Here is a 22,886-nt window from a genome sequence, read left to right on the forward strand (position 1 = left end):
GCCCCGGACCCATCTAGTCTGGTGCTGGACAATATGCATTTCGGTGGGCAGGAACCCTTCATCCTGCAATTGTCCACCAGCAGACTCGGTGGTGGCAGCTGGGGAAGACGAATTGGAAGAGCAGGATGCTCTTTTTCTGGTTGTGTGAGGCGGCCTGCCTGCTGGCTGAGTCGTCTGAAAGAGGAGAAGGTGCAGCTTTGGGATTAAAGCGTCTGCCTTCTAGCATGTTCCTGCCTTAAGCACTGAAGAAAGGGTGGTGGTTGTTTTTTTCCATTAGGTGCTCCACGTGCGTAGGTTTACAACTGCTGTGTGGCTGGGAGGAACAATAGTGTTCACAGATTAAATGTTCCTTTTCCATTGTATAAAGATTTCCCTTCTTGGGGTATATGAGAGGGCTCGGGGCTCAGTGCAGATATAAGGCCTGAAGTTCTATCTCTGCAAGCAATTAAGCTAATCAAAAACTAAGGCCTTTATTTTCCTGAACTAATTATATTTTGCTAACTGGAATCAGTTGAAGAAAAACAAACTCCAAACCCCAAGTTCCCATATGTTGCGTGGTGCATTTCCACGTGCTTGTCCCAGGGATTCCATTACTTCCCTTCAATGCAAAAATCTGAGCTGGGTGCCAATGACCAGCAGGACCTGGGATCTAAACTAGCTCGAAATACTGCAACCTGATGTTAACAATGAGCTGCATAACTTCGGATATAAAAGGGAGACGAAGATAAAAGGGAAAAATGGGAGTCTGTTAGACTAGAGCCCTAGTGAATACAGCTGTCTTGTGTGCTGAGAGTTTGAGCAATGTTGTGTATGGAAATGAGGACCTGATAGTGATTTCTTGGTTGATTTAGTCCTTTCAAAAAGCTGTCAATGTCTTAAGCAAATGACATATGGTGCTGATGAAAATTTCCAGGCAAGAAATTCAGGGAACCATTTTCCTTCACCCTAAATCTTCTGTATTCCTTTATAGCAATGCTAAGTGGGTGCAAAGCACTGTGGTTATGATTGATTATTTTTCTCTACTCCTGCTTGTGCCTTCAGTAATTATTTATGTGATTGCAAAGGTAGCAAGAAGTGCAGTCCATTAATTTTTCTAATTGATTTTCAAAGTGTTAATTCACTCAGCTGGTAGAATTCTAGCACTTCATGTATGCAGGAATCCTTGGAAGTTAATAGTGTACCTATGGAAGTGGAAGTTAATTCATGTACCTAAAACGAAGCGTATGTGTAAGCAGATTACTAGGCTGCAGGCTACTGAATCCACTTCTCAAAAGGGTACGTGTTGGGTTTTTTTTTAAAAAAAAAAGGAGAAAAAAAAGAAAAAAAAAAGGGAGGGGGGACAGGGGAGTGAAATTCTACCTCATTCAGGCAGGTTAATTTTATTGTTCTCTAGTTTTTATATCAGGCAGTTGAATTACTCAGTTCTCTACAGTAATGAAAGTAAAATTTGGCTCTACATACCTAAGGATTATTTATGAGAAGTTTGACTATTGATTCAGAATGAATAATAAAATAGCCTTTGGGGGTAAGAGTATTAAGTTTAAACATGTTGTCATAACAACCAGCCATAGTAACTTTCTCAGAATTGGTTTTAGGCATCCCATGTTTGACCTCAGCCCAAAATATGCTTGTTTGAACTTAGTTATTTGAAAAAGTTTCAAATTAAATTGGTTCAGCTGTCTTTGAGTTATCTAAGGATGGCAGAATGCCATATAGAATCCATTTTTATAACACCTTGTATTTTAAAAGGGTCTGCAAAATTGAGATGAAAATAATCAATAGAGAAATGACCAGGAACAATCTTATACAATTTTGTAGTATAAAGAATGTTTTCAGTCATGCTTCATAATTATGCAGAATTCAGCCACAAGATAATACAAGGTTTAAAGTCTGTACTGTAGGTGGCAGAGATGCATTAGCTATGCAGCATAATCATCCCTGCTATTTCATTAACGAGTAGAGCAGGATTACATTGCAGTTTATCTACCATTAATAAATATGCTGCCAGGTGCCATCCTGGCTCCTTACTGTTTGTCTTAAAAAAAAGGTAAGTTCACCTCTACAGGTGTTAGTTGAGTGAAGGACTTTTAAAATATTTTCTGGGCTATCAGTTCGGCTCTTGAAAACGTAATAAAATCTGAAGTATCCTTTTGAATGGAATAGATTTCCAGGATCCTTTTACCTTCATCTAAAAAAGCACAGGTAGCGGAATGCCAATAATTTTTAAATAAGTGACAGTCTATGATTAAAAAATTAAATGGGCTTTCATTAACAATAATAGGATTCCATAATAGCTTTTGTCATGGTAGTGTTATTCTCCTTACCGTGGTTAATGTTACAATTGTATACCTCAATTCAAGAGTGCCGAGACTTAGGTAAACATTGTTCTGGACTAAGACTTGGCATGTGCCGTCTCAGTGAAGAATTATGATCTGGAGTTTAATAAAGCAAACAGCATAATACCTCAGGAAAAAAAAAGTATAAAGAGGTATGAAGGGAACAGTTGCTGAAGGACTACTAATGGGCTGTGGAGCTTTCCACCTCATGTTTGATGGCTGTAATCTTCTCCAGGTTGGGATAGATCATAAATCATTTCCAGTAAAAGAAAATTGTTCTTGCAATCCTTTCTCTTCCTCAGTTAAAATAAACATACTTTTTTTTTTTTTTTTTTTTTTTTTTTTTTTTAAGCAGGTTAACCAAATATGGAGTCAGGAGCTGAATAAGCTTGAAAGTCAAGCTCATCTTGCATACCTTAGGTGTAGTGTGTCCCCTGAGATGATTTTAGGTCATTTCTGTGTGATACCAATAAGATACTAAAGGTGATAGAGCTACGAGGCTCTGTTACTCTTGCGAAATGTGTAGAGCTGTTCTGTACCTTCCGCTCGTTGTTTGCAGTGCGGGAGAAGACTGGAGCCTCTCGGCTGTCCAGCTGGACCCGTTTCATTTGTCTGGTACCACAGACATTGTGAGTACCCAGCTCAGCCCGCCGTATCCTTTGCCTTAGAAGGACGGAATGGAACCCCCGTGATTACAGAAGTGTAACCGTCAGATAGGAAGCCAAGCAAAGCGATGCATGGATAGAAACATCCGTGGGGTGTATGGGGTGCTTTCTTTGAGCATATGGTACTCATTCAGGATTTTCTATATTCATGGAGGAGAAGGATTACCTGGAAGGACAGGCATTTGGGGTATAATTCACAATTGTAGTAACATTTGGCTGTTATTGGTTCGTTTCTTGCAGGTTTACTGGAATGAATTTGCCTGCCCCGGTTATCAGCAGTAAAAATTGGCTGCGGCTTCACTTCACATCAGATGGCAACCACAGGCAGAAGGGGTTCAGTGCCCAATATCAAGGTAAATGGTCACTGCCTGTTCTCACTATTCACAGTATGAGTTTAGCCTTTTTTTTTTTTTTTTTTTTTCCTTAGGAATCTACAACTAACTTCCTGTATGATCCCTCTGTATCCTGTTAACATTAATTTTCCAGCTGGGTATCCAGGCGTTGGTGTGTGGCGAACTACTGTTGGCAATTGTTAGGAGTACAAACACTTGAGCTACAGGAAAATTCATTTGCACTGTGTGCTTCATTAGTAGAGGCAGATGTTCCTTTACCAGCAGTTTTGCAGAATGCGCTGTGTGGGATCTGGCGATACAGACAGGGTCCCACCAGGCGAAGGGCGGTCTAGAGTCTTGCAGAGGCTGTTTGCATTTACACTCTGCTCAAGTGAGACCTAACTGAGCCTGTTTTGAATGAGGTGTAAACTGTTTTGTATTTACGGGTCCTCCCTAGAAGGATGGATTTCAGAATTCGGGTCATCCCTAGAATATCAGAATTTCAGCATTTCAGAATTGGGATCTTCCGATGCTGTTGAGGGAGAAGAAAGGCTTTGGCACATGCAACAAGCAGAGAAAAGATCCTGTTGTGTTCGGAGGTTTGTAGGCGACGGCGGCTAACTGCAGTCCAGTGCATCCTGTTTGGGGCCAAATGGTCACCAGAACAGGTGGGTTTGTGTGGATTCCTTAGAAGGTTTACACCATTCCGGGGACTTTCAAGGACTTTGTGGGTGCAGTGGTGTAGCATTGCTTCAGGCAGCCGGCTCGGGAGGCAGGATCTGCCTCTGGAGAGGGAAGGTGAAGGATGGAGGGAGCAGGAATGACATCCCGTTCCTCGTCCGCTCTCCAGAGGTTCGAGTCGGTGTAGTCCAGCAGCTTTCCTCAAAAGGAAGAAACAGAACTTTGAGGAAAAAGTACCATAGCTTTAGACAACAGGAACAAAGTGAAAGGGGGAGGAGTTTCCTTTGATAAATCTGCAAACTTGCCCTGTTTGTTTGTTCCCTGTTTGTTTAGCCTTAGCAATGTTGTCATGGCTTCAACATGGGCTTTGCTTTATGAATCACCATTGTTATTTAACTTTCCTTGCTTTCTTTTAACATATAAATTATTTCAAATTATAAGAACAAAACCTTTATTTTTTTTGTGTAACACAAATGACTGCATGCAGCTGATTGCTTTTGATATGACATTTTCCTTTGCTGTCATGATTGCTGCTTTCTATTAAAACACCTGTCTGAATCATCCTTTTTTCTTAAATAGAAAAGTAAAGATTAATGTTATAATTTCCTCTGATTAGATAAATGTCAGGGGGTTCTAATCTAGCGCACTCCTTAGAAGCTGTTTTGTTAGATATAATGAACTGTGCTTTTGTGTATTGAGTGTTTAGAAGATGAACTTAAAAATGTGCTCTTGAAATGGCATTGAAGCAGGACCTCCGTCTAGCTGGCAAAGGGAATGTGCCACTCATTCTTCACACATTTGCTATTTTTTGTGGAGTTTGTCAGGTTCTTCCCATCTGTTAGGAAAGATTTTGATACTTAAAAACAAAACAAGAAACAAAGCAAAAAAAAAAAAGGATAAAGGCAAGATTTTTGCAGTCAGTGGAATCTGTGTCCGTAGAACATTTAAGATACCAATGCAACTTCAAAAAAATCAGCATAACCCTTTTCAGAGGAACGTGACCTTGTTTGAACATAAATAGTTTAATGTAGATAAATAAGTACACACCTACAAGACAGGATACCTAATGCCATATAAAGTAGAGCAACTGAAATGTGTTTTTCAGCAGTAAAGATGTAAGCAGACCCCAGGATTGTCCAAGAGAAGGAAGAGAGGGTTAGGATGAATCTAACTTGTCCGTTTTCTGAAGACATGTATGTACATCATTTATTAGCATTCTATGTCCTCTGAGACAGTATCTGGCTTTGCTGATAATCTATAAGAAAGTAATTTCCCTTCCAGCTTGTTTAACAATGATACTTAGTTTTAGCAGAATGCCTTCTGTGGGTTCCATTTCAGCTCTTTCTAATCCATGCCTTTGTTTGGAAATCTCTTTATGAGTGTAAAAGTAAGGTGAGATATAATCAGCCTGTATACAGGTTTTCTTTATGTTGAATACAGTAAATTTGTTCCCTTCCAGGGAGAGTTAAAAGATTTTTCTGTTTCCTTCTTCCTTTTATGTAAGATGAACCTTGCATTCTTGCAAATACTTTTTTTTCCCCACACCCTGTGAAATCAAATAAAAGGCACTGTAGAGAAATCAGTGCATCGATCTTCTTTTTCTTCCTCCCACTCCTCCTGTGTTCCTTCCCCAAAAGGTGCCACGTACCTGCAGGTGGTAAGAAAATAAGCTAGAAGTGCCTTACTTAGGACAGGCGACAGCGCAGGCATTAGAAGCCAGGTATCCCCCGTACCAGCATAGCGATGAGGTGCTCTAAAGGGGGTAATGAAAAAGCTGCTGAATTTAAAATGATGCTAAACAGATCTAAAGAATGCTCTGGCTGGTGTAGTCCATCTCTCCACATATTTTATTACATAAGTTGGATCTCAAATTGCTTTTTAGCTGATTGTTACCAACACATAATTGCATCTTTTATTGATCTCCCCGCCCCGTTCCCTTCCCTTTCTGTCCTCCACCCTCAGGTAGAAAGATAAATGTGGGCGAGTTTCAGTCCATAGCACAGTGCAGAATACCGGCAGACCTGTTGCCTTTAATAATGGTCTGATGAACTATCTATTGCGCACACTGGAGCACATAAATAGCTTTTAAGGGTATGCATATATCTAGAAGTACATATGCTTAATTTTTGACAGATCTGCTAATCGTCATCTTGGAGCACACCTTTGGGCTGCAAAGGGGTTATATAGCTTATGCTGTGCAGCATGTTTGAGTCTCCTGGGCAATCCTGAGAAAGAGCAGAGACAGGAAAATTCTGATGCTTGTTGCCGGCTCTAATTCCTAAAAAACCCGTTGCTTAGGCTAGCTAATGGAAGACATAAATGAGGAGCTTTCAAAATGGTTGCATTTGAGGGTGTTTCTCTTCACCTCCAACTTGTGCAAGAATCCCTGTAAGCAACCTGCTGTAGTATCCCAGGTGATACTAAAACACCGCAGCAGGAGGAAAAGAGATTGAGGCGAGTCTGTATTTAATAGCAATCCCCCAGCAAGGGGAACAGAGGTTCATGCAATAGATTTTTGCTGAAATGCTCCTTTCCAAATTAAAAATAAATAAAAGTCTCCTTAAATTCTCGTTTAGAGCAACATGAAATGGTTTAAAAGAAACACCCCAGACTGCCTGCTTGCTGGAAAAGCTTTGTAATGTCATCTTTCAAATTTGACAGGACACTGAGTATGCCATTAGATCTATCAGATATATGTGAGCAGCAAAACCCTCCAGAAAACAGAGGAATTTCTGTTCATCCAATTATCCTGACACAGTCCTTTGTAGTACTGTTCCACATTCGAATTTATAAACAAAATAGATTCTCATATACCAGATTTTTGAGGGCATAGAGTAGGAGAGTTGTTCTTATTTATTTATTTTTTAAAAAGCAAGTGATATTGTATTCTGACTTGTTCTAATCTAAATTGAGTAATTTGTAAAGCTTGACGTTCATCATTATGTCTCCGTGTCGCAAACAAAATGAAGGATTAAGAGGAGAGTATATAGTGATCTCTCTTTATCAATTATTGTTGAAAGAGACACGATGCAATTAGGGGAGTATATACTTCATGGGTAATGCAGTTTAGTCTCCGTGTTTTCGAATTGGTCCTTAGTAATGAATGTCTGGTGTCTGCTGCTTGTTTTCATTACTGTTGGGTGTTTTGGAGCTAGGCTTTCCATTAGTCACAAATTTGGAGTGGGGCTCTGTGTGTTAGCTGGGTTCTGGAAGGCAGGAATGAATATGGGTGAACCTTTGTTATTAAGCGTGTCCTTTTAAAAATTCGCAATTGTGTGCAAGGCCCAGATGTGCTGAAGCCGTACGGATTGCCTTCTGGTGGACTTTGGGATGTTCCGCAGCCTTGTGAAATCAATGCAAGTAGTTCAGCAGTCAGCGTGCCCGGACGAGAAGTGCTGACCCTCCCAGGGGTCCATTATCCCACATTATCCCATCCACGGTGTCAGCATCACTACTGGGGGGGAGGCATACGCCAGTGATTGGAAAGCTTTGCTTGTCCTTTAAGGCTATGGGCTTACTTTATCATGCAGAAATCAGCAGACCTGTGCTTTTCTGTGTGTGGCTAGGAGAAACGTTCACTGGTAATTGTATACAGTAACTTGGAAGGGAAGTTGTGGAGGATATGAAAATGGAAATTATTTTTATAAAGCTGCTTTCCTACTGGTGGTGCCCCAGAGCACTTCACAGAGCAATGAATTAGGTACTGCAAAATCACGAGCCATTGTACATCCTGCGATAGCTCAAATTTAGCTGTAGATACTTGGGCTCGACTGTATTTTATTGACTGGGAGGGAATAGGGGCTGTGACTAGGAGGTTCTCCCTGTACTTGCTTGGAAAGCGCCAGAGAATCATTAACTGCAGCATTACGGAGGGTAAGCGGAGCAGGACCTCCTCACCGCGTTATCCCACTGATGGTTGGACCGCCGCACCGCAGCGTCGGCAAGAGACCCGAGAGCCCCGGCCCTGGTGCTGTGCTGTCCCACACTGTTAGCTTTGGTAGCCCCGTGTCCTTTCTTTGGTCCCTTGATAGTGTGTGTGTTAAAAACCTGGAGGTCAGGCTACAAATGTCCCAGAGTTATCACACCGTGACCTGGAGGAATATGCGGCTGTTTGGGGTGTTTTGAGACCTGCTGCTTTTTGCCTTGTGCGTTTGCAGGTGGATTTACAGTAAAAAAAAAAGAAATAAGTGTGTGTTAGATTTGCTTTGGAAGTGGCATACTGTTAATTATTTTTCCTCTCTTAAAACAAAAAAAAGGGCAAAAAAACCCCCAACAGATTAAAGATACTAATACTAGTAAGAAAGACATGAATAACATAAGCTCTTCTTTGTGAATATTTTTTAAGCTAATGTGCACCTCAGTTTGAAGTTATAACTGCTTTATTTAAAGAGAAAGTAAAAAGCTGTAACCAAATGATGAACAAAAAGCCCCAAGCTAGCATCCAGCTCAGAAAAGCACTACCTTAGGTAAGCTTCAAGGAATAATGCTTGACATCTCCCTGTCTGAAGCTCCTGCAAACAGATGTTATAAACAGACTTTTTTTTTTAAGCCAAAAAAAGCATGATTAAAAAAACCTTGTTAGTTATATCGGTAATTTTTCTTGACAACTTTGTCTTAGAAATGTGCTAATTTAGGGATGAAAGTATGACAAGATAAAGAACAAGAAAAGAACAGTTTGAAGTGGGAGATGGACTGGTTTTTTCTCCGTAGATAAGGACTGGCTCATCAGAAAAGGGATGCTAGAAAGTGATTTGGACATCATGCTTTCTGCTGTGAAGTTGTTCTGTAACCATGTTAACTTCAAATATGCCAGTAAAAATTCCGCTGTGTGTTAGTCAAAGATATCTGTGTGGATGCTGCAGGAAGCCGTTGTCTGTCTTTCTCCCCTCTGCGTCCATGGTGGTTTTGACAGCGTGGGTTTTGTGCAAAACCCCCTTGTATAGAGAGATCCTCAGTAGCAGCCAAGTCCAGATAATAAAAACAAATACCTGCTTAGTTATGTGGGGGATTTTCAGATGTGAAGAAAGATGGGACTGTCTTAGCGATGGATGGGTGGATGGATAGAAATGTTGCTACTCTCATATGTTTTTCTCATCTTCTGGATGAGGTTTAGAGCAGGGAGGTGAATGGTCACAACAGGACCTCTGGTAGAGTTGCCATGCAGATTTTATAGCTGATGTGCCTGTGGCTATTAATAGTGGGTCTGTGAATTTATGCTTCTCTTTCCTAATAATACGGTTTTAATATGGCCCTTTTCTCTGCTATTTTACTGCCTTTTTGAGTCTACTATTTATGCAAATTATGTTTACAGTTTTTTAGGTTATGGGGTGTTCATTTGAGTGTTGTATTCCCATAGAAGCAGAGAATGGCTTTACTCTATGATGTATTCATGGAGTAACTGCATCAGTACAACCGGGTGAAACTAACTCAGCATTTTACTCTGAGGATCCCTGAAGTTTCTTAGAGCTTCCCTTTTGTCTGTTTCTCATTTTCAGTACGTTAAGCAAAATGGCATGCTTACAGAGGGGTGGGATTTTTATATTCAAATTTTTATATTTGAATTGGGTCAGTTTGGCTCAGTCCAGACCTAACACGGTAAAGGAAAAGGGGGCTCTAACGGTTTTGAGGACTCAGGGTAAGTTGTCTGAGCTATAAGGGAAAGATGCAGGGTGTCCTGCAGTGTGGGTGGTATACAACTGTTGCTTCGTTTTCTTTTTAAATAATCCCTAACGCTTAGCTAAATCTTTTCCTTGTCTTTGTTTTGTTTTAAATCTGTCTCTGTAGTCAAAAAGCAAATTGAACTGAAGTCCAGAGGGGTGAAGCTAATGCCCAGCAAGGACAATAACCAGAAGACATCAGTGTGTAAGTTTTTTGGCTCCTCCTTATGCTGTCTTTTGTATAATGATCTCCTTGAACATTTCATTTGACTTGCCAGTAGTCTCTAAAACTTTGTCACTCTTGAAAGTTTTAATGCTTTTCCCTCTCTTCCCTCTGCATTACTGCATCACTTCCAGTGCTCTATTCACAAGCATATACTAACTCGTTAAAGTGGGAATGGAGGGGATCGGTGTGCGTGCATTTAATATATACTGTATGCTTCCTGATTAATGGCAGACTGAGGTTCACGACTTCTGTTGTCTTTTAGTGTGGAAAGTGTCAAACTGTAAACAATTTTGAAATTTTGAAAACTGAAATAATGCTACTATTGTAAAATTAGGAGTAGGGGTAAGGAACCACACCAAAAAAGACCTATTAGAAAATCTATGGAGGCAATAGCAGTCTTTCTTTTTTTCTCTTTGCATTTTATTTAATTGTCCCTGCAGAAAAAACCATACCACTGCTGTGCAACAGCTTATAATACTGATTTTTATGGTCTCCCTACTAGTTCCTTTCAGTGTGTCTAGCAGTTGATAACGTTAGACGTGTGCTCAAATGTCACTTTGTCACTGCTGTGTTTTCCTTTTGCAGGAAGTGAATCCATTAAGTACATTCATCTTTACATTAGGTTCTTTTCAAATCAGAAGCAAGACTTGTAGTTCCTTTATGCATATGACTGGACAGACCACTGGGCTCTTAAGGGGTCTCTAAGATTAGACAGGAGGGATCTGAATTAACTCGAGTTCACGTTTTATTTTATATGAATTCAAGTAGGAGCAGAATATAGCATTTTTTAAAATAGCTTTTAGAGGAGAGGATGTAATTGCTCATTTTCTTGCATAGTCCATTACACCCATCAAAGAGGTACCGTTCGGACATTTCACTTGTTTGAATTTCGGGTGCCAAGTTCAGTTAAGAAAAATGGGTGAACTGAATTTAAAACATCACTTTCTGTCTGTCTGAAATGAAAATGGCTCACTTCTAGGCCCACGTGAGAGTGCTTGTAGCCTCCAGTTTTTCAGGAGCAAGGCCCAACAAGGTAACTAAATAGCAGGATGTAAATTGCCCAAAATCTCCAGAGCAGAAAGTGGGGGGGGGGGCATGTTTAGAGAAAACTAATTCAATTTTTAAAAAAACCCTGTATCCAAGATGTTCCTGGCCGTATGTTGCATTCTTGCCAAGAAGAATTTTAATTGTAGTAAACATTTCAGTTCACTTAACTGAGAATGAAATTCTGTTGGAAAATACCACTAGCTTTGATTGCGTGGGCACTGGAGACAAAAGGATGTGTTTGGAGTGGGATATCTGCTGTCTTGGATACTGGAGAATGTGGGGAAGGGAGTCTTCACTGAGTGAAAAAATGTTAGCCTGGTTTGGAGTCAATAGTTTACTGTATATAAGTATTCTGGTATTGAGAATATATAGGATTCCCATTTCTCCTTCCCAGGAATGCTAGGCTGCTTCCCTGTAGCAGTTTCACCTGTTGCTAATGAATGTTGCTAATGACCGTTGTCAGCGCTATCCCTGCCGGGGACTCCGGGGAAAGGTGCCGAAGGCTGAGTAAGAGACAGCAGCTGAACTTTCCTTTCTAGCATGTCCTGCTCTGTCCCAGTTGTGCTCCACTTTTGAGGATAAAAACAGGAGGTTCTTGTTGCCTCTGCCCAGTTTATCCTCACCCAACGGAGGGCATGTTCCAGTCTTCAAAGCTGTCGATTCAGCATCTTGTGTAGTGTTAATCTTGTCACATTTGATAAGGCAAAACAAGAGCATAGGAAGACAGCTTAGCCTGAAAGCGATTAAGCTATAATAATATAGATGGTGATAGTACTGTCGTCCAAATTCCTTTCCATTACCAGCACGGTGCTTGCCACAACCCTTGTGCCTTCAGCTCCTTCCATGTGCGCTGCTCTCAGCAAGGTCTGGATTGTAAACCCAGATTAACCTCTATCTTGCACAGCCTTCTGCTGTCACACTTCGCTTACAGTAAATTTTCAACTTCAGAAATGCTGATTCCAGAGAAGATGTCTCCAGAAAATGGTTCGTTTTCAGAAAATGGAGCCTAAAATGTTACCTTCTTTTTTCCCCTTGCTTTTTTGATTTGCATGACTTGCCGTGCCCCTTCTTCTCTCAAATTTTCATAAGCTTATGAGTCTGCATATACATCACAGATAATTATACAGGTGGGACAGGCTGATTAAAGATCTGTGAAGTTTGCTAGTGTTGCTCTTATTTCATCTGGCTTGAGTATCAGAAATGTAGGAATTTCTGTGTCTCTTGGCAATAGCTAGAGCTATGCCACGCTTTGTTTTCAAAGACTTTCGTACCAGCAATGTTTTCTAATGCTCTATGCACCTGTCCTAAAATTCTCCCTTGAAGAATCTGTGGCCACAAAAGGCAGCTTGCAGCTGCATGCTTAATACCCTGTAGGTCTTTCAGAGGATTTCTAGTTTGCTGGATGGACGCTGTGGTTAGCTGCCAGATCCTACCTGGCCAGATTAAAGCCTGTGTGTTTCATGTGTCTGAATGGAGGCAAAATGTAGTCACATAACACCTGTTGGTACCATTTCAGAAGAGGAATATGTAAAAATATGGCATTCTGGGGGGAAGGTGCTAATTGTGTTCGTTTGCAGTCAAATGTGTTTGTTTGAAATTGAAATTAAGTGTCTCGTACTGTTCACCATCCCTAAAATTATTTGGACATCTTGCTTTAATCATTTTTAGAGGAAAAATAATACAGCTCTGGCGAGTAAGATATAAGAAATAGTTTTAAATTTTAGATTGCATTTAGGAGATTATTTCTTTTACTGCATGCAGTATGTAAGTGTGTATATTCCAGGTCACAGTGTGGGAAAAACATTGTACTTTGCTTTTAAAAAACCAGCATCAAAGTTGCTTTTCTGACCTTTGAATGAGGCATACCTAAAAATGCACTGCTGGATATTATTGGAAGGGATTGTACGAAGTAGTGCAAATTCTACGTATATTCAGATTTGTCAAAATCTATTTTAAATGTACAAATGCGAAGTCATTTTGGAGGTCTTGACCAGTTTGAGGTCTCAGCCGAGTGTATGGAAGCTTCTAGATATTCAGCACTGCAGCTAAGCCTGCTTTCTGCATCAGATGTCGAGGTATGAATGTTTGTACGTGGGTCCCTGCTGTACTGCAACAGCACAGAGTGAGTATCGAGCAACCGAGGAGCCAGCCTTGGGTTTCTAGCACTAGGCAACACAGCTTTGAAAGAAGCTGCGTTTGGTTTAAGTAGGGCATGCTGCAAACACAGTCTTTGCAAATGGTCTCTAAGATCTGAAAGTCTGTAAACGTTTTTGGACTCACATACTTCTGAACTATTCTGAGATAGCAACAAGATGTGAAATATGGGTTCAGAATTCCCCAAGTAAAAAATTTCCAGGTGGAAGTAGTCTTCTCCAGTGTTAGGGCCTCACAGCCCAAGTCTGTGCCCTTTTCACACTTGCATATTGCTAGACGTGTGACTATTTAACATCTGAATCGTTACCACTGAAGTTCTGGAAATGCTTCACATTTGGTTGGTGGGTGCTGAAGGACCTTCCTGGATCAGAAAGGCAGGGAGCACTTCGCTGGGGTGAGCACACTATCGGTAGGTGAGCTCTCCTGCTTTTAGGACTGAATTTTGTAACCCATTAACTTGACCACATGGTTGCATGGAGTAACTGCAGGCCTTAGTGTGATCATAAAGATTAACCTTTTTAAAACAACTAATTACTGCCACAATCCTTCCCTCCCTGCCACCTGTGCCAGTGGAAAAGCTCATGTGCTTTCACTGTATTTTTCGTGCTGAGAAACGTTGAGTCTTTGTAAAACCTTTTTAGATGCTGCTTTATTTTGTAGTTCGTATTTTACATTCCTAAATTCAATAAAAAAATTGTCCCTTGGGAATCTATTGGTGAACTTTCTTTATTAACATGGGGAGATAAGAGAACTAAAGAAGGTTTTCAGTTCTTTTAACAGATGGAGTAAATTACTGTGGCAAACACAGCAATCGTAACTGGCTGTTACTGAATACACGATGGGAAGGAAGTTGTTGAAAAAATCAGGAGGAGAATGAAGGGGTGGAAAACTAGTTCCATGGTTTGGGGGAGAGAATCCTTGAGCCTGTAACGTAGAAACTGAAGAGTTAATTGCAGTTTTTAAGATCTATTGTTTTCCTAGTAACCTTGAAGAATTCATTTTGGAGTGCTACAGCCCAGGCATAGATCAGTCAAACTGTCAGGAAGATGAACACAGTACTGACAGCAAGTTCTCAGCATAACAAATATGGTTTATAACCTTTGGTTTAGTTATGTTCATGTGTGTGTGTTTAGAACAAAAGTTTCTGTAAGTGATCATCTAATCCATCTTCTTTACTTTTGCTCTCTTTTACAAGTAATACGTCCCAACTATCATGGTACAGACATATCTTTCCTTTCCCCCTTGCTCTGTTTTATCTTGCCTGTTCTCTGGTTTATCTACATGTGCTATATAGATACTAATAAATACTAGCTAACAAGAGAAGAACTGTTTTTAGTCTTCAGAAATGTGATTGATAACTGACAACCTGCCCTCTGGTGCCTGTGGGTTTTGCTGGTCACCTGTAGCCTTGTTTCTTCCCAGAGCTTTGAATCAGAGGCTTCGAGCTTCACTGTCGTCTGGTATGGGACATAATATATGGATGCGATACCAGTGCAGAATAACTAACATGGGCATAAAAGATGTTTTTTGGATAGTCTTTTGACCATGGGAGAAAGAATTTGATGTGGAAAGGCAATCTGGTAATCTGCTCTGCAAGCAAGAGCATCCAAGTGTTTGAATATAGATATACCTGTAGAAGCTGTGTTTGTGCATGTGTACATTATAGGCATATGTTGTTTAGTGTGGTTTTACTCTGGAGAAGGTATAGAAGTAAGATGAGACATCTTAGCACTTGTCCTTAAATACCATATGGACTTGTGACATACAACCCTAGTTTGTACAGTCTATCTTAAGCGTTAATTTTACTTTGTTTGGAGATACCTGTATGCAGAGTCATATTTGTGTAGGTAGGTAGCGATTTAAGAAACCCTGAGGAAGATGGTGTCACCTATGTACTTTGTTCAGCCAGCCTTTTGCTTCTCAGGAGCAGCGTATCATTTCAAGCACTAGCAGAAGGGCTCTTGGAGGCTGGTGATTTCATTTGCAGGAGGATCACCAAATTGTTTTGCATCTCTCAGACCTGCTGGAGATACCCTCTCCTGGAGCAGGGTTTGCAATGGCTGCTTCAGTTATTGGGGCACTGCTGCTGAAAATATCAGAGCTGAATCCCTGCTCTGGGCAGGGGCTCCCTTCCTTCTGACTCTGGTGTACGTTCAGAATCGTCAGAATCTGTGAAAGGTGGCAGCAAAGCTTTGTAGCTACAAAACGCAGCTATCAAAAGATACCGTGTGCCGCTTTCATGCTTGTGTCTCTGTCCACGTGACTGAGCTTAACACGAGGTTATGAATATGCAAAAGAGGGAAAACAATCTCTCAGGAGCCTGGTTTCCCACAAAGCTGTATCTCTATTACTCCTGTGCCCTCAAATGCATGGAGGAGACTGCAGAGCATGGAAGCGTCATGCCGAACCCCCGAGCCCCAACCCCATCCCTCTGGGTCCTGCAGGCAGCAGCGCGGGGGCTTGGCTCCAGCACGGTGGGGTGGAAAGGGAGACCAGGAGAGGCAAAGGCCCCTTCAAAATTGAAGGGCATGAGATGAGACGTTAGTGCCTAGAGCCAAGGAGGAGGTCAGGAGCTGTAATGTTTTCGGCGTAGGTAGCCAGCAGTTAGGTGTAGATGCTCGGATGAAAGCCCCGTACCAGCGGGAGCAGAAGGGTGATCCTGCTGTCCTTTGAGGAACAGCGGTACGTCTTCCAGCTGTAGTGCCTGACTATGCAAGGTGTAATTACCCGATGAATAATTACCATACTTGATGGTCTGGCCTTTTTGTGTGTTCATGCTGTGCAGTCTGTGTTTGTGTAGATACTCCACATGCTTATCTTCCCACGTAAATATTTCCATGCACGCACCTCCATATCTTTCACCGTGCTCAGTGCCATGCAGATCTCAAATTGTTGAGCCAATGTGTCTGTTGAGAAACATGCTTTTACCACCGCACCGTCATCCATTTGGCAGTGGTCTTTGGGGCACTGTGCTAACGCAGTATGTTCTGAAGTATAATGGAGATTCTTCCTTTAATCTAGTGATAGGCAGAGGTAGAATGGAAACGTGCTTGCTTAAGATTCATGCTTCACTGCTTCAGCATCACTGCTAAGAAATGTTGTGCTTTCTTTGCGTCTTTCCCTTAGCGATACAAGAAAACTGAGTCACTGAAACTTCTACAGCTCCGTGACAAAATCACCCCTTTGTCCCATATTACCATGCATTTTGGTAATTGCTGGAATTCACAACTGAAGTCAGTATATTGCCAGATCTCATCTCATCCTTGTCAGGAGCCACCCAGGTTATATCCACCCCAAGTCAATGCTCGAATGCTTGTTTGCGCCATTTGACAGGCTGGAGAGGGAAGGTGGAAATGGGGAGATAGAGAATGAAGTTTGAAGGTGTTTATTCAGTGCTGATCACCACTTCATAGATTTCATGTTTGTTGGCAGTTACATTAAGGTTGCTCCATAAAATTTTTCATATTCAAACTAAATTACTTGCTTTAAAATGCTCGACTTGCATTTCCCTCTCCTTTCTCCCTTTTGTTCTGTGCTTGTTTTTTTCCCTGGTATCATACACCTACCTTTTCATTGAGTTGTTTTCTTTCCCTGGCACCACTCAGCCGGGTTTGGAGGGGCGGTAGGCTGTCACCTTGTCGTGTCACAAGTGGCCATTTTAATCACAGACTTCGGAAATGGGCTGTTTAATTGGTGTAATTTTGCAGAATGAAAAAACTCTTTTCAAAGGTACTTCAGTAGTGGAACGGAGGGAAAACTGCGTCCCTAGCTGGCATTTCCTAGAAACACTTTGGTGTATAAATTGAGCTGAAATGATTCCAGTTACATTTGTTTCCAAAGCTGTTTTTTTTCTAAACAAAATGGAATATGTTCAGGTTTTCGAGCTACCAATTGCCATTTTTCTCTCCACATCCACCAAGACAGTTGATGAAAGAATGTTTCTTTTGCTATTCTGTCTCTGTATGTGCTGTTTTTGCTTTGTAGTAACTCAGGTTGGTGTGTCCCAGGGACATAATATGTGTCCAGACCCTGGGATTCCAGAGAGAGGCAAAAGAATAGGCAACGATTTTAGGTAAGAACCTTTTACGTGTGTGTTTATGCATGCTGCATAGCTACTGTCTATAACCATTGTGTGTGCTCCTTGGCATTATGTAGTCTGTTTTTAGAGACCATCTGCACACCTCTAAATGTGTTATCTCTGAAAAGCTTGCTCAGACTAGTGATGTAGAACAAATGTGTATAAAAGTGCCCATGTGTGTTTGGGAGACCATGTCCCAGATGAGGATCTGTAACGATCTCTCTTTCAGAGTATTTCTCTTTTCACAATATGGGTATTTAGCCAGGCTTGTATAATCAATGTTTGTTGTCTTTCCTCCCTCCAGTTAGGTGCAGCAAGAACAGTCTTAAATAGCAAAAAAAATTACTTCTCAAATTAGCTTAAGTCACAGCATGGCCCTGCCCCTACTGAATTTGCGGTGACTACCCAAAGTACTGGTACAGTTCCCTGTCAATAAGTATATGTGGTGCTAGATAATTGTTTTCTTACGAAGTTTAAGACAATGCTGTTACTCCCTTATAGTTGCTAGTGTTCATTTAAAGTGGGCAAGAATGAATCAGCCTGCCGTTAGTAACGGTGAATCAATATTTAATCTTATTTTGCTGTCGATGGCTGTTTTGTTCACTGAAAGTGTCTTTCAGTTTAACCTGAGTCTGTCAAATTTTCCTGAAATCCAGAAAATGGATCATAGGGGTGAGGGTGGAAGAAGGGGAGCTCCCAATAGTCCCCAAATGCCGTCAGATGAATTCTCAGCTACTGTGAGCCAGCATTGTGTCACTTCAGTGAACAAGGCAGCATCGGCTTAAACCAGCAAAGGATCTGACTCCACACAGAACCACAGAATGGTTTGAGTTGGAAGGGACCTTTAAAAATGATCTAGTCCAATCCCCCTGCCACGGGCAGGGACGTCTTTCACTCGATCGGGTTGCTCAAAGCACTGACCAACCTGACCTTGAACACTTCCAGGGATGGGGCAGCCCCAAGTTCTCTGGGCAACGTGGTCCAGTGTCTTACCACCCTCATCGTAAAGAATTTCTTCCTTATGTTCAATCTAAATGTACCCGCTTTCAGTTTAAAACCATTGCCCCTTGTCCTGTCGCCACAGACCTTGGTAAAAAGCCTCTCTCCATCCCCTTTAAGTATTGAAAGGCCACAATAAGGTCTCCCCAGAGCCTTTTCTTCTCCAGGCTGAAGAACCAAAGTGATAGAATAAAGAACAAATCTTTCAGTAGTAGATAAAGAATTTTTTTTTTCTTTATAAGAATGCTGAGCGTGTCATCCCTTGGGGCTGAGTCTGTGCTCCCGTATTGAATAAAATTCCCACTGAAGTTGCATTGAAAGACTCAAATCTGTTCTTGGACTATCACCACCTCAGGCAAACAGCGCCCAGCACAAGCAAATGCATGAGGCAGAAGCTTGCCCCTCATTCATTTCTGCTGTTGCCTGGAGGGCCAGTGAACTCTCTCTGTTCACAATTTGGAGAATCACTGGGATAGTCAAAAGTAAGTGACAAACCTGTTGCTGCAGAAGTGTCTCAGTTGCTAACTTCACCCTTTGTTCTGTCTGCTAGGTTAGGCTCCAGCATCCAGTTCACCTGTAACGAGGGCTATGATTTACAAGGGTCCAAAAGCATCACCTGTAAGAGAGTAAGCGACATAATTGTTGCATGGAGTGACCACAGGCCAGTGTGCAGAGGTGAGAAGACCAACAAAATTTATTGGGTTATTAGGACTAATGAGAGAGCCCATCTCCTTAATGTCCCCTTGTGCATCACCCGTTCTGTCCTCAAGTTGGTCGTCACTTGGTCAGGATCCCTCAGCTGGATCTTAACCTTCCCTGCTGTGTTGATCTGTTCTCAAAACCCTGCCTCAGGCGAGGGGCACAGCTAGAAGAGCCCCATCTCGATGCTTACGCCCTGTTGGGAAAATTCAGCTCTGTACTGCTCTGTGTTCAGCACTGCACTGAGTGTGTTTGTGCTCTTGGAAATGGGATTTTGGTCTTGCTGGCTTCGTGGTCAGAAGTCAATAGGATCTCTATTGTTTTCTAATGGTCATTCTTGTTTTTTGGCTGAGCGTGACAGTGTAATATGAGTTCAAATTTTCAGTCTTTTCAGCACAAGCCTGAGAAAGAAACCTTTGTTTGCTTCTCATGCAATTTTTTTTAATTCCAGAAATTCAGATTTTAAGAAAAACACCTGTTCCTCTGCATAATGGAACTAATAAAGCTATTCCATTAACTATGGTGCTTCATAAGCTATTAGCTTTGCACCATATGGATTATATTTGTCCTTCATACCTGTGTAATATGTCGCCACCTCTTAGCAATGCTTTTTGTTCCCTTCTGTTCTCTCTATTCCAGGTATTTCTTTTTATGGGATAAGGAGGAGAGGGGAGAAAAAGTGAAAGCCTGAAATAAAATCTGGAAAAGCTAAGAGGGAGGGAGATTCTTGTATGTGGAACTTGCTGCTAGTAGGAAGCAGTGTGGGATTACTTGGACTGTGGTTCCTCACTAGCATCATCCTGATTATCCCGTGGCCCGGCCATGAGCCATCAGTGAACGGAGTTTTCTTTCAGCGGAAAAAACACTAATGCCCATTTTGCCCTTGGCCATTTTGTTTTCATTCCTTCTTGCTCTCTCTAAAAAGTCGCATGCATAATTGTGATATTTGTAATGCTAATAATGAAAAACTTGTAATATTTTTAATTAAATCCCTCTAAAGCTCTTAAAGTCATAAATTGGTATTTTTTCAGTTCTTTTTTCTTTAATTTCATCTGCAGATTTTTTCAAGGCTTTGGAATCCCATCTAATTCTTGAAACAAGCCTAGAATAAATTGAATCAGTCTAAGAGGATATTTGGCATAAATATGTGACACTATAAAGGAAATTTGTGGTGTCCTCTTGCAAGAGATAAGAAAGGATTTGCCTGCATTATTATGATACTATGAATCAACTTAATTTTTTTTTAACTGCTGACTTTTGGGGTTTCTTCTTTTTAAAAAGTTTTTCATTTGGTTTTTATTTCGGCTTTATACCACATGGTTCTGTTTGTTCCATTTTGTTATTAGGTATGGAGTTTCTCTCAAATTGCAGAAATCGGGGTGCCCGGTGAGCCAGCTTTTAACCCCCTTAACTGTAAGACCTTCTAATACCCACTGATCAAACCTCTTGCCACTCTTGGGAGACTGTTTTTCAGCTTCCCCATCTACAGCAGATCCCCTCTGAGTCCTGGGGAGACTCACTTAATCCCTTTGTGCTCCTGTTGCCCACTTTTAGAACAGGAATAATGGGCTTTACCTTTTTTTCTGTAAGGTAGGATGGGACACGTGTAGCAACCCCAGTCGCACACAGGAGGGGACAGGAGGAGTGCAGTTTAAGCATAATGGATAGATGCCCTCAGCTCCTTCCTAAGCTTTTCAGCATTACTCATGTTCTCTTGTGACCACCTGTGTAGTCAAACAGTTCGGCTGGGAGATCATTTTCCATGCTTTACTGCTATTTGGAAGAGAAAAAAAGTCTTGCAGATGCCACATGTGCAAATACGGCTCCTTTGAGATTTGAGATAAATTAATTTTGAGGATCCATCACAACAGCAGAGGTAGCTACAAAACCACGATGCTGTTCTTCACATTTTCTGGTTAAATATTACATCAAAGGAGTACCACAGGCAAAAATTCCCCTGCTTAAGCACTTTTCAGCTTCTACTTTACCTAAGAATGTTTTTAAGATACGAAATTGAGCTGCCATCTTGGTTCTGAGTCTGCAGTCATATCAGAATGAAGACAGCCCTTACCTAATAAATACTTGCCGTGCAGTATTTTTTTGGCCTGCAATGAAGAAAGGAAATACGGCTTCCTGGGGGAATTAAAAAGGAACTGCGTCTTACCTGACATCTCCTGTGTAGTTGGTTTCACTGTCCTGGACATGGAAGTATTTCTGTGAGGGCTTTAATATAGTAAAAAAAAAAAATAAAATCAGTCTGAGCACTAGAGAATGGGTGGTTGTTGGTTGGTCTGGTGGTCCATCTGTTTGATAGCCCCTGGAAACACCCCACTCATCTATTCATCACAGATAAATTCTTCATCTCAATTACATGGAAAAAAAGGAATCTTTTGGCTAGTGAAAGCAACACAGAGCGGCAATTTTTAATTCTCCCCTGCTTCCATAATGTATGCATCTCTACTTCTCTCTTCTGCTTAAACAAAGAACACAGTATACATCTCCCAAAGCTAAGAGACCTCACTCCCACATCTGTCTTGTTTTCCTCTTCACAGCTAGGATGTGTGATATGTACCTTCGTGGTCCCAGTGGTGTGATAACTTCTCCCAACTACCCCGTACAATACGATAACAATGCCTACTGTGTGTGGGTCATCACTGCGCTCAATCCAGCCAAGGTAGGTCTCGGAGATGCGTCTCCATGTCGTTACTTTAGTGCCTTAGTTGAGAAGTTGTATAGCTATGCTTCTTCAGAGAGGACCAGTCTCTGATATCAGGTTTCTGTTTCTGATGTTGTACCTCCCTCTCCCCCCGGAGACTTCTTCCACATGTTCCTCAACTGTCTTTAAAGACCGCAGCTCATCACATACTCTCTCTGCTGAAAATTCCTTTTGTTTAAGGATGTAATTAAAAGTGAATGTAATTATTTTTAATCGAAACTTCTTTGATATTTTGGCGTGAATGGTGGTGAAATGCCAAACAGCTTAGCAAAGCATCTCATGAAGCCAGCGCTCAGTTGGGGCAAGAAGGCTGTGCCAGGAATGCTGATTTTTCCCTTCCTTTTGGCTGGTAGCTGACCCCTAACGAAAGGGATTTCGGCCCCCAAAGGGCAGAGGGCAAGTGAGGAGGGAGGTGTGCTTCTGTCTACTGCTATTTCTGCAGTATTGTAAATTTATGAACAAGTCCTTTCTGCATTCACTGAGGTTTGGAAGAGGGGAGGTTGGCGGGGACTTTTTGTTCTCACTGGTCTACATGTGTGATTCAAGTCTGTTGTTGCTGATCATGTAGAGAACAAGGCTCGACTGTCTTGGCCTTTGTAAGATCAAATCCTTTCCATTTTCTACTGGCTCAGGCAGGGCGATGTTCAGTGTCTCGCAGCTTTCTCCAGCCCTGCAGACTCAGCCTGTTCCTCTCCTCCAGGTCTGTGTGGGAGCACAAGAACAAAAATTACTTCGCTGTGTAGCTCAAAATACACTTTCTAAGGTGATATTCACCATCTCCTGCTCTCAGAAGAGGACAAGTTTCATTCTTTTTAGTATCTGGGTTCCTACTAACATCATCTCCATGAGCTCATGAGCAAATCTTGCGTGCCGAGGCACTGAGCTCATATGCTTATTCTGTCAATTCTGCCTTGGTCCTTGCCTCTAGCCAGTCCCGCGTGTTGGCACTCTGCCTTCTGCTGCTGATCCGAGGAAGGCAGTTCGCGAGCGTGTTGGTATCCCAGGATCTCATCTTTTGCTAGAAGTCGTTATGGTCTGTAGAAACACTGGCAACCATCCACAGCTGTAGCCTGCTCGCTGCCGCCGGTGGGATGGCATCTTGTGTTCTCACCTCCGGCGCTTCGCCTGCCTCCGGAGCACTCGCCCGCGGCAGGGCAGCTAGAGCCGGGGCTGGCTGAAGAGCCTCTTGAGTTCTGCTTCTCTCTCCTCATTGACCTCGGTTCAAGCCTTTAATAAGTGCAGATCACTGGTGGATTATGATTTTAATGAGGAGTATTCCTACGTTCCAATTTCAGA

General features: G+C 41.7%; 1 protein-coding gene across 1 annotated transcript in view; it reads left to right on the forward strand.

Moving 5' to 3' along the window:
- The window catches only part of CSMD2 (CUB and Sushi multiple domains 2), a 306,984-nt gene that overhangs the window by 136,456 nt on the left and 147,642 nt on the right, over window positions 1–22,886 (forward strand). The window contains exons 6-10 of the mRNA XM_075047281.1: window positions 3,242–3,354; window positions 9,799–9,876; window positions 17,083–17,170; window positions 18,726–18,850; window positions 21,427–21,548. Coding sequence (XP_074903382.1) covers window positions 3,242–3,354; window positions 9,799–9,876; window positions 17,083–17,170; window positions 18,726–18,850; window positions 21,427–21,548 — 526 coding nt within the window. The remainder of the gene's footprint in view (window positions 1–3,241; window positions 3,355–9,798; window positions 9,877–17,082; window positions 17,171–18,725; window positions 18,851–21,426; window positions 21,549–22,886) is intronic.

Source organism: Buteo buteo, chromosome 16 (assembly GCF_964188355.1).
Source record: "Buteo buteo chromosome 16, bButBut1.hap1.1, whole genome shotgun sequence".
NCBI lineage: Eukaryota > Metazoa > Chordata > Aves > Accipitriformes > Accipitridae > Buteo > Buteo buteo.